Source organism: Macaca thibetana, chromosome 11 (genome assembly GCF_024542745.1).
Source record: "Macaca thibetana thibetana isolate TM-01 chromosome 11, ASM2454274v1, whole genome shotgun sequence".
Taxonomy (NCBI): domain Eukaryota; kingdom Metazoa; phylum Chordata; class Mammalia; order Primates; family Cercopithecidae; genus Macaca; species Macaca thibetana.
In genome coordinates, this window is record NC_065588.1 from 97,207,524 (window position 1) to 97,220,163 (window position 12,640).

The 12,640-nt window shown below is 40.6% G+C and overlaps 2 protein-coding genes across 2 annotated transcripts in view; one reads left to right on the forward strand and one right to left on the reverse strand.

Moving 5' to 3' along the window:
- The window catches only part of ANO4 (anoctamin 4), a 383,617-nt gene that overhangs the window by 136,897 nt on the left and 234,080 nt on the right, over positions 1-12,640 (forward strand). The gene's annotated exons all lie outside the window — the stretch shown is intronic.
- LOC126931760 (heterogeneous nuclear ribonucleoprotein A1-like) lies at positions 10,368-11,745 on the reverse strand. The gene has a single exon (XM_050750198.1). It carries the CDS (start codon positions 11,666-11,668, stop codon positions 10,601-10,603), a length of 1,068 nt encoding a protein of 355 aa, XP_050606155.1. The 5' UTR covers positions 11,669-11,745; the 3' UTR covers positions 10,368-10,600.

Genomic DNA, 12,640 nt, shown 5'->3' on the forward strand with positions numbered 1-12,640 from the left:
TGCACAGTGATTTTTAAGACTGCTAAAGGCAATCAGCTGCTCTTAGGGCTGTGCCCCAATGCACTTTATATGCCCTTCTGTTACAGCACTGAACACCTGGTGGTTTGTAATGTATCTTTTTACAAGTCTTTTTCCTTCTGTAGACTGAGTGCCCTGACAGCAAGGACTGTTCATTATTCACCATTCTGCATACACTCTGATCAGATGGCTTACAAACAACAGAAATTTATCTCTTGCAGTTTTGGAGGCTGGGAGGTCCAATATTCAAGCACTAACAGATTTGGTATCTGGTGAGGGCCAGCTTCCTGGTTCATACATGACCATCTTCTCACTGCATTCTCACATGGTGCAAAGGATGAGGGAGCTCTCTGGGGTCTCTTTTATAAGAGCACTAATTCCATTCATGGGTCAGGGGCAGGGGTGCTCTGCACTTGTGACCTAATCACCTCCCAAAGGTCCTACCTCCTAATATCATCACATTGAGGATTAAACTTTCAACATATGAACTTTGGGGGGTCATAAACATTTAGTTTATTAAAAAGGGCTGCTTGTTGTATCATGGCCACTGAGTAAATTTTGAGTAGCAATCTTACCTGGTATGTCATTGCATTTATATATGATTGCCACTAATAACTCAAATTACTGAATTTATGATGCATTGATGATGCTGTTTTCCTAGTCTTAGTATTAGTAGCCAAATAGCCCTGGAACTTTCTCAATATCATTCATTCATTCATTCATTCATTCATTTATTCAACATGTATTGAATACCTTACTAAATGCCAAGCTCTGAATTAAGCTTTGAGAATCCAAGAAGACTAAGACTTTGTTCCCACCTTTCCCTTCAGTTTCTCTTTCCTAAGACAGAAATAATAAAACAATTGCACCACAACATGATAGATCCTGTCATAGTCAGAGTGGAAACCAAAGGAGATTGAGTGGGACAGGGGAGCTGAAATATGCCCACCAGCCCCCGGGGAGAGTGAAACCATGATCTCAAGATCAGCTTTATTTTCTGACCAATCCTCATATACCAAGTGTGGTCAGGAACATGTATTTATGTGTCTAGGTAGCCATTTGCATTTCATTTTATGAAACTAAGTGATTATGATGATTAGCTATGGAATTAACATACATTTTCAGCTAAGCAAGTCATTAAAAAGTCCAATTTAGCTCCTCCTTTAGCTTCAGTAAATTAACGTGTTACAGTAAGAGCCTTGTTAATTTGTATGATGCTAGGAAAAAGGCACAAAAATGACCTGATTTGCACTTTATATTTCAGCAGCTATAATTTTGTAAAAATGGGACATGTTGGCCATCTGAAAAGTACTTAGTTGTGTAATTTCTACAAGTCATTGAAAGTAATTATCACATCATAATCCAATGTTTTTCTGATGTTCCTGTGGGAAGTAAAGTATATTCTATCCCAATATGGTTTGGATTTGTGTCCCTGCCCAAATCTCATGTTGAATGTAATCCCAGTGTTGGAGGAGGGACCTGGTGGGAGGTGATTTGATCATGGGGGCAGATTTCCCTCTTGCTGTTCTTGTGATAGTGAGTTCTCACGAGATCTGGTTGTTTGAAAGCGTGCAGCACCTCCCTCTTGTCTGTCTTCCCCCTTCTTTGGCCATGTAAGACCATGCCTGCTTCCCTTTTGCCTTCTGCCATGATTTTAAGTTTCTTGAGGCCTCCCCAGCCATGCTTCCTGTACAATCTGTGGAATTGTGAGTCAATTAAACCTTTTTTCTTTATAAATTACCCAGTCTCAGTTAGTTCTTTATAGCAATGTGAGAACAGACTAATAGAGAAAATTGGTACTGAGAGTGGGCATTTTTACAAAGATATCTGAAACTGTGGAAGTGACTTTGGAACTGGGTGATGGGCAGAAGTTGGAAGAGCATGGAGGGCTCAGAAGAAGACAATGGAGGAAAGTTTGGAATTTCCTAGAAGCTTGTTAAGTTATTGTGACCAAAATGCTGATAGCAATGTGGTCAATGAGGTCCAGGCTGAGTAGGTCTCAGATGGACATGAGGAACTTATTGGGAACTGGAGCAAAGGTCACTTTTGTTATACATTAGGAAAGAGGTTGGAGGTATCATGCGCCTGCCCTAGAGATCTGTGGAACTTTGAATTTGAGAGTGATGATTTAGGGTTTCTAGTGAAAGAAATTTCTAAGCAGCAAAACATTGAAGATGTGGCCTGGCTGCTTCTAGCAGCCTATATTTATATTTGTGAGCCAAGAAATGGCCTGGAACTGGAACTTATATTTCAAAGGGAATTAGAGTGTAAAAATTTTGAAAATATGCCAGCCCAGCTATGTGGTAGAAAAGAAAAGCCCATTTTCTGGGGAAGAATTCAAGCTGGCTGCAGAAATTTGTGTAAGTGAAAAGGCACTGAATGTTAATAGCTAAGAGAATGGGGAAAATGCCTCAAAGGCATTTCAGAGCAGCTCCTCCCATCATAGGGCCAGAGGCCTAGCAGGGAAGAGTGGTTTTGCAGGCTGGGCCCAAGGCCCTGCTGACCTGCGCTACCTCAGGACACTGCTCCCTGTGTCCTAGCTATTCCAGCTCCAGCTGTGGCTAAAAGGGCCCCAGATACATCTCAGGCCACTGCTACAGAAGGTGCCCCATAAGCCTTGGCAGCTTCCACATGGTGTTAAGCCTTCATGTGCGCAGAGGGCAAGAGTTGAGGCTTGGGAACCTCCGCCTAGATTTTAGAGGATGTATGGGAATGGCTGGATGTCCAGCCAGAAGACTGCTGCAGGGGTGGAGCCCTCAGGGAGAACCTCTACTAGGGCAGTGTGGAGGGAAAATGTGGGGTTGGAGTCCCCCACACAGAGTCCCTCACTGGGGCACTGCCTTGTGGAACAGTGAGAAGAGGGCCACTGTCCTCTGGAACGCAGAATAGTAGATCCACTGGCAGCTTGTACCATGTGCCTGGAAAAGCTGCAGACAATTAATGTCAATCCTTGGCAGCAACCATGGGAGCTGATCCCTGTAGAGCCACAGGGGCAGAACTGCCCAAGGCTTTGGGAGCCTAGCCCTTGCATCAGGTGGCCTGGATATGAGACATGAAGTCAAAGGAGATTATTTTGGAGTTTTAAGTTTTTTTATTTTTATGTTTGAGATAGAGTCTCACTCTGTTGCCCAGGCTGGAATGTAGTGGCATGATCTTGGCTCACTGCAATTCTGCCTCATGGGTTCAAGCAATGCTCCTGCCTCAACCTCCCAAGTAGATGGGATTACAGGCATGCACCACCCTGCCTGGCTAATTTTTGTATTTTTAGTAGAGATGCAGTTTTGCCATGTTGGCCAGGCTGGTCTCAAACTTCTGGCCTCAAGTCTTCTGCCTGCCTCAGCCTCCTAAAGTTCTGGGATTACATGCATGAGCCACCACACCCAGCCAGGAGCTTTAAGCTGCCCTGCTGGTTTTCAAACTTGCACAGAACCTGTAGCCCCTTCGTTTTGGCTGATTTCTCCTTTTGATTGGGTGTATTGCCCCAACACCTGTACCCTCGTTGTATCTTGAAAGTAACTAACTTGTTTTTGATTTTACAGGCTCCCAGGCAGAAGGGACTTGCCTTGTCTCAGATGAGACTTTGGACCATGGAGCTTTGAATTAATGATGAAATGAGTTAAGACTTTGGGGAACTGTTGAGAAGGGGATGATTGTATTTTGCAATGTGAGAGGGGCATGAGATTTGGGAGGGGCCAGAGGTGGAATATGTGGTTTGGGTTTTTGTCTCTGCCCATCTCATGTCGAATTGTAATCCCCAGTGTTGGAGGAGGCACCTGGTGGGAGGTGATTGGATCATGGGGGTGGATTTTCCCCTTACAGTTCTTGTGATAGTGAGTGAGTTCTCATGAGATCTGGTTGTTTAAAAGTGAAACCTGGGGTACACCATCCAGACACAAAGCCAAGAAAAGAAAGTGTGGCTGATTTTACACAGGAATGTTCTATGAGCCAGGGCAGCATACATCACTTCTAACCAAAACTCAAACACATACTACAAGGGAGCCTAGTAGTGTAGTCTAGCTGTGTGTCCAGAGAAAAAGAAGGACTTGGGTTTGGTAAATAACTAACCACAATGATGATAAACTTTTAAAAATTAATCACATTATCTATAACTGCCATTTATTGAGCACCAAATTATAGTAATAAGAACTTTACCCTAAGCTGCTTCAAAATTTTCACAACAACCTCATTCATCCATTTTCCTATTGACAAATATTTATTGTTCTCCTGTAATGTTTCAGAGACATTTAGCCAGAGTGGAAGCAGTAGACATGGTAACAAGTTGGTCAGCTTATGGATATATTTTAAAGGTAAAGCCAATAGGATTTGCCGATGGACTGAATCTGGGATATAAGAGCAACAGAAGATTCAAGAATGACTGTCAGACTTTGGGCATGAGCAACTGGGAGAATAAAGGATGCCATTTATTGAAACCAGAGCACTGAGGTAGAGGTCATTTTGTGGGTTGGGGGGTGGAGATAACTTAACAGTTTGCTCTGGCCATGTCAAGTTAGAAATACCTCTTAGACATCCTAGTGGAGATGCCAAGGAGTCAGTTGAATAAACAAATCTTAATTTTTAAACAAAGTACAACCAGAGCCAGCTTCATGGGTGGGCAATCCATGCAGTCCCACAGGGCTCTCATACATGGAAAGGTCCCACACTTGATGTAATGGTTTACTGTTGCAGTCTTGAATTCTTAATACATTATTTAGTAAGTGCTCCATATTTTTATTTTTCGCTGGGCCCTACAAATTATGTAGCTTGTCCTGGAAGGAATTCTTTTTGAGGCAGTGGAAATTTGTAAAAGTGTGGGGTTCTGAAGGCAAGGAAAAGAAAGCCTTTTGAGAAGAAAGAGGTTGTGAGAGATCAAGGAACGTGAACACACACACACACACACACACACACACAAACAAAAACCATGGGAATTATCAAGATGGAATTTCTAGTGACATCGACAAGGGCCATGTCCAAGGGTGGAATGGGGAGGATAAAAAGCCTGTTGGAATGAACTGAAAAGAGGAGAGCTGCCTTTGCTTACAGTTTCCCCCTGCAGGGAGAAAGGAAATGGGATGATAGCTGGAAGGCTGTGCTAAGTCAAAGCATGTTTTTGAAAAATGAGAGAAATTAAAAAATGTTTGTCTGCTGATGTGAGGGATTCAGGAGAGAGGGAGAAACTGATGATGCAGTGGAGAAACGGAAGAATTATAGGGAAAGTACATAAGTCAAGGACATGGAGGACAGGTGGAGGAGTTGGCTGTAAGAATAGACATGTGATTCAATTTCAGAAGCAGAGAAGGCAGATTTCTCAAGACCATGTATTGAAGAGACTATCCTTTCTCTACATATGTTCTTGGAACCTTTGTTGAAAATCACTCGACCATAAATGCAAGGGTTTATCACTGGATTTTCTGTTCTCTTCCATTGTTTGATGTGCCTGTTTTTATGCAGTACCATACTATTTTGATTACTTTAGCTTTGTAATGTATTTTGAAATCAAATAATGTGATGCCTTTAGCATTGTTCTTTTTGCACAAGATTGCCTTCATTGTTCGGGGTCTAAAAAAGAAAGAAATTTTGTCATTTGTGACAAAATCGATGAACCTGGAGGACATTATGCTAAATGAAATGAGCCAGGTACTGAAAGACAAATACTGCATAATCTCACTTATATGTCGACTATTAAAAAATAAAACTCATAGAAGCAGAGAGCAGAATGATGATTGCAAGGGGCTGAGGGTAGGGGACAGATAAAGGAGAGCTGTTGTTCAATGGGCACAAAGTTTTGGTGAGACAGGAAGGCTAAGTTCTGGAGAGCTATTGTACAGCATGATGACTATAGTTAATAATAATATATGGTATATTTGAAAATTGCCAAGAGATTAGATTTTAAATGTTCTAATCACAAAAAAAGATGTGTGTGAGGTGCCAGATATACTAGTTTGATTTAATCATTCTACCATATATGATATATATATCAAATCATCACATTTTATAGCATAAATATATATAATTTTTATTTTCCAAATATACCTTAATGTTTAAGAAACAGAGAAGGCAGAGTCTATGGGTTCCAGAAGGTTGGCAATTTGGAGTTGGTTCTAGACCATGTGCTTTTTTTTTTCTTAATGGAATATGAGGTGAGGTCAGCAGCTGAGGTGGTGGGAGGAATCATGAGTTTGGCAAGAGTAACTTCAGAGAACTGAAAGGTTAATTTACTAGAAAATGGTCAGATTGCTGGGCAATCCTATGCTGAGTTCCAAACATCCATTTGCAGTCAACATCGTCGAGCGATGTTTTTTTCTCCAGCATCTTTCAGCTTCTCAGGTGCCAGTACAGAGTAGAGGGATAGTTGAGTTTAGACATGATTGGTTCTGTTATGGCTATTTTACAGATGAAGGGACTAGGGTTCAGAGAAGTAAGTAACTTGCTAGTAATTGACAGAGTTTGCACATAAATCTTCTCTGACCCTCAACTCCAAGCTCTTGAGCACTATGTCATACTTCAGAGCTGTTCTTAAGATCATGGACTAATAAGTGTAGATTCTGCAAACTTCTATCCCTTCCCCTAGTGGCGAGCAGGTGAATAAGTAATACTGTAATTTGCATCTCAACTCCCGCCGCCCCCCCGCCCACTGGCATTATCCAAAAAGGGAATCTCAGCTAGTTACCAAATCCCAGCCTTGGGAATCACAAAGCAATATTGTTCATTGAAGATATGCTCATGGGATAGAAAAAGTATCACTGAGTTTGATCACCATCTCTCCTGCCTGCTGGCCATGTGACTTGCAGCATGGTTGTAAGAATCTGTTCAGCATTAACTGAGCACCTATGGTATGCCAAGCAGTACGGAAGATGCTGAGGAGATATTGATGAAACTGAATTTTGTCCTCTTAAGAATTATAGTCCAGGGAATTCAGTGAGATAATATATGCACAATGTTGTGTCCAACACAGCGTGGGCACTTAATAGGTGTTAATTCTCTTTGCCTTCTTTATCCATTTGTCCTCAAGTACCTGGTGACACCTCTTGGTGAAAATATCAACACTCACTGAGATACTAAATGAGGGTCCCACTTGTATGTAAATATCCAATGATGTTAATATTTAAAAATTAGTTCCCATCCACTGAATCAGAATCTCAGCAACTTTGAGTGAAGGCAGGACCCTTACTGAGTTGAGTCTTCCTCTACTCATAAAAATATACCATATATAACTTTTTTCCTGAAGCTATTGGAATGAATACAAGTTAGCATGATTGTCCACTGGCAATACTAGAATAATCTCCCTAGGGCATGCTGTTTTCTGGCTGGAAGTTATTTTATTCTGTTGAAATGTAATTTTTTTAAATGAAAGGGGCATTTGCTTTTCCTATATTATTTGCTTTCAAAAAGCAATGAGAATTCTTTAAACATGGCAAATTAACCACTGGTGAATCTTAAATTTTACCTTCTCAATGATGCGTGTTTTGATTCACTAGTCAATATTTATTTCTAAGCCTTCAGATCTCAAAAAGGTCTACATGGTACCTGAGTTAGTGCATCTCAAGTAACCAACCCCTGGGAAGGTGTTTTGTTTCTGTAACGCAAATGAGGCTGGATTTTGTGCTCCTGGAGGGGAGATGTTTGTCTTTTATCTCTATATTGGGGTACCTATTATAGGAAAGAGTATTAAATGAATAAAGGAATGGACCCACAGTGGGGAAAAGGAGCTTGCTTGATATCAATGTTTTTGAATTTATTACCAGGAATCTCACTTTCTAAAATTGCTAGCACTGTTAAAGTTTCTGACAGTGAAGCAAGCCATTGGAACACATTTGTGATGTGAATATTAGGTGTATTATTATGCACTCAATTTAACTTTTTTATTTTATATAATTTCTCTCCAAGTCGAGATCATGTTCTAGGTAAATGAACAAGAAATTAAGCAGTGTGGAGACGTATAGGTTAGACTCAACTTCCGCTAATGGAGAAGAATGACTTTGGATAACTATTGGCTCCAGTTTCATTTGAGGATCAGGGATTGGATTAGAATTTGTAAATCTAATTGTTGTCTCTCTGTAAAATTGGGAGACCCTCAGGGTTGAGAGCAGATTTTCCTCTTTTGCATCTATTTCACCACCTAGCCCATTGCATTGTAAATGCTTAATAAATACTAGATGAATTAAAAGTTAAGTATTCTATGTATTCTTAGAGAAAGATACACGGACATTTTTGCCAACAGCAAAAATGAAGGCAGTAACCATTTCTGGTTTATCTTGTATTCCTAGCATCAGGCAAAATGGTAGGGACATGGTAGGCATCCAACAACTGTTAATTGGCTCCTCCAATCCCCCTTTTTTGTCATCCTTCCACGGAAATTTATTGAATGCCTTCTAAGTATCAGACAAGTGGTTTATATTAATGAAAGAACACAGTCCAGAGGAGCAGTTTTATTTGTATAGGCAATTACAAAGTAATGGGACACAGGTTATAATAGAAGAATGTAAAATTTCACTGAAGTTCTCAGGGAGGAGAACCTCATCTGCTGGGGAGGTGGGGAAGGCACTCCAGGATGATGAGGGTTGAGCTATTGAAGGAGGAATGGAATTTGTCAAAGCCTGTCTGATACCAGGCTTTGAGGGTATTAGAACACACTCCAGTTAGAGAGGATGGCACACACATGTTCTTGGAGCTGTGTTACAGCACAGTACACATTGTAGGGGTAGTTTAGCATGGCTATAGGAAGATGTGGGTAACATAGGGGAAGGAGGTACGGACAGAATTGAGAAACAGGGATTATCTGGGAGGTTATTAGAGGTCAGAGTTTGAAGAACATCTCAAAACAGGAAATACTGACTGGTATCTGAGCTTTTCCGGAAGGCTGAAGTTAAATTCTACAGGTCATGTCTCAGTAATAGCAGTGATAGTAATAGCAATGGCTAATATTTATTGAGTGTTTGTTAGAGACATGTGCCTTTCTAAGCATGTGATTCATTTAATCTTCATAATAACTTATAAAGTAGATATTGTCTTTATCCTCATTTGACAGATGAGGAAATTGAAGCATAGAGGTGCCTCATTCAAGGTCGCAGAGCAAGTCCAGACTTTAACTCAGAGGGTCTGGCTCCAGAATCTGTTCTTAATCACTATATTATATTACAATGCAGAGAATATAGTGTTGCAATGCTGCAAAGTTAATTTATAAAATAATAAAATCACAAGCATTAGAACTTTATTCTCACTTTAAATCTAAACAGCAGCATGAATCACTGCTTCTGCCTTTCATATGTTTTTTAATGGCTTGATCATGTGTCTTCCTGATGATTTGATTACGTGAGGAGGGCAAGTTAAGGTCACTGCCACTAGGTCCTCACTGTTGTTGCCCATATGCAAGACTTCAGTAAAAGATGTCTATATGGCGAATGTAACTTTTAGCCAGGTCTTTGCACTACGAGGGTATTTAGTCTGTCTGATCTTTGAAGATATTTATGCATGGACCATTGGTTCTAAAATCCCCCTCTTTATAATCCCCACAACAATGCATGTTTTTGTCTAGTGTACTCTTAGAAGGGGCCAGATTTTGTGAACATAGATGCCTGTCCTTCAGAGTTTGTTTATAGAATATTCTCCAAGCATTTGCTTCTCAAATTCTCCACTATTTGATAACAAATAAACCATAATGTAACAGGATTTTCATTTAAGTTTTTCCATTAAGCCTTAGCCATGGATTGTGATGGTATCTGGTTGAGGCCAGATCTGAGTTTAGTTTTTACTCTGCTGCTGAAATTGTTGTGTGATCTTGAGCCAATCATTGTACTGTTCTCAACCTCAGTTTCCTCATCTGGAAAATGAGGGTGTTGGAGTAGATGATCAGTGAGCTTTCTCCTAACTCTTAACATTCTCTACTTGTAGAGTTTTTATAATCAAACACAATTGTGTAAAAGAGAGAAAAGCAGTTGTCATGGAAACTGTTATTTAATACATAACACTGGTTTTTTTTTTTCAAGAGAATTAAATCGTTTATTGATTACACATGATAATGGATGATACACAAGCTTCATTCCCATCTATAATTTTATCTGGTACCATTATTCAATTTAGATATATTGCATAGGATGTGCCAACAATCACTTTTATAACCAATAATTCCATGATTTTGCTTGGGTGATCCCTTTTAACGGTGAACTTCAGGTCACAACAGTAACTATCAGTTCAACTACACCAAGGTTTCCGAAGACAATGGCTTCTCCACCCAAGCAGGTTGTATATAAATTCCAAATAGAACCTGGCATCACCCTGAAGGAATTCTAACTTCACACTGTTGGGGAAGTTTACCAAGATGGCTTCAGAGTAGACTAACTTTACACAGCACCTTAAAAAAAAGACATTTATTCAGCATCACGATCAGACTATTACATTTAGCAATCAACAGCATGGGTGCAAAAAAAAAAAAAAATCTACATTAAAACCCTTTGTTGGAATGCTTTACACTTTCCACAGAACAGAAACTAAAATAACCTGTTATACAATTAGTCACAAATACAGTCCTCGAGTTTTTTGCCCATATACATGAGTATTTGTCTAAAACATGTCTTCTTTGTAGCAGCTAGGCCCTGCCACCACTGTGCTTGGCTGAGTTCACAAATCTGTTGTAACCTGTAGCTTCCCTGTCACTTCTCTGGCTCTCCTCCCCTGCTAAGCTTTGTTTCCTAACAAATCTTCTGCCACTGCCATATCTACTGCTGCTGCTGGAACCACCATAGCCACCTTGGTTTCGTGGTTTTGCAAAGTATTGGCCTCCACCGCCATAGGAGCCAGAGCTTCTGCCTCCAAAATTTCCTCCCTTCATGGGTCCAAAATTTGAAGACTGATTGTTGTAATTGCCAAAATCATTGTAGCTTCCACCACCTCCAAAATTGCTTCCATCATTACCAAATCCATTATAGCCATCCCCACTGCCACCACATCCACCACCACCACGGCTGCCACCAAAGCCACCACGACCACTGAAGTTTCCTCCACGACCGAAGTTGTCATTCCCACCGAAACCACCTCCACGACCACCACCAAAGTTTCCAGAACCACTTCGACCTCTTTGGCTGGATGAAGCACTAGCCATCTCTTGCTTTGACAGGGCTTTCCTAACTTCACAGTTGTGGCCATTCACAGTATGGTATTTCTGAATGACAATCTTATCCACGGAGTCATGGTCGTCAAAGGTTACAAAGTCAAAGCCCCTTTTCTTGCCACTGCCTCGGTCAGTCATGATTTCAATCACTTCAATTTTCCCATACTGTTCAAAATAATCTCTTAGGTGATGTTCTTCGGTGTCTTCTTTAATGCCACCAACAAATATCTTTTTCACAGTTAAGTGGGCACCTGGTCTTTGAGAATCTTCTCTTGAGACAGCTCTCTTTGGTTCCACAACTCTTCCGTCCACCTTGTGTGGCCTTGCATTCATAGCTGCATCCACCTCCTCCACAGTGGCATATGTGACAAACCCAAAGCCCCTGGAACGCTTGGTGTTTGGATCTCTCATTACCACACAGTCCGTGAGCGTTCCCCATTGCTCAAAATGGCTCCTCAGGCTCTCATCGGTTGTTTCAAAGCTCAACCCTCCAATGAAGAGCTTCCTCAGCTGTTCCGGCTCTTTAGGAGACTCTGACTTAGACATGACGGCAGGGAGAAGAGAGACTTTAACGATGCTTCTTCGGCGGCGTCCACGGTCAGAAAGGAGCAAGCTGACGAACGTATCTCAACACTGTTTCTTAATCAGCCTGTTTTCCTTGAAGAAATTTGCTTCTCTTATGATGCAGGCCCAAAGGTCTCCTAATCTTGCCTTTAGAAAAGCTCAGATTTCAGTTCCATCACTTAAGAATTCAATGCATGGAACCAGTTACTTAACTCCCCTGTGCCTAAATTGCTTTATTCTTAAAGTGGTGTTGATAGGCATACTGACCTCATAATGTGGAGCATCAGGCCTGATGCACAATAATGAAAATGTTAATGATAATAATACCAATACTGATAATATTTAAAATATCTAATGTTTATTGAGTTAGTTACTGATACTGTGTGCTAGGCATTACTAAATGTATTAACTCATAGAATCTTAAAACCAACCCTGTGGGGTAAATGTTACTATTAATCCCATAATTAGATCAAGTTACTTACTTGTCCCAAGTCACACAACTTGAACGGGGTGGAACCAGAATACTTGTCGAGCTACATAGGCCAATTTCAGAGCCTACACTCTGAACCATTAACGTTTCTCAATAACAACACTGTTAATATATAATTGTGAATAACCAGCATCTTTTATGGTCTTTGCTATAGGCCCAAATCTGTTCTATCCTATGAGGTAGGTGATATCATCATCTCTATTTTGTAGATAAGAAAACTGAGACCTCTAGAGGTTAATTAAAAACACATAGTTGGTAGTATTGGAAGCAGGACTTGAACTCTTGCAGTCTGGCTCCTAAGTCCATGTTTTTAACCATGATATCTCAGTATGAGCTATTATTACCCTATATCCAGTTCAGTTTTGTCTCCATGAATGATGTAAGATGATTATAGCTCCACCCACTAGATGATGTGAGCCTTTGGCAATCTTCTGGAACTCTGTTTTTTGTTTTGTTTTGTTTCT

Excerpts from the sequence above, each read along its gene's own strand:
- LOC126931760 (XM_050750198.1), bottom strand. The coding sequence starts at position 11,668 with ATGTCTAAGTCAGAGTCTCCTAAAGAGCCGGAACAGCTGAGGAAGCTC.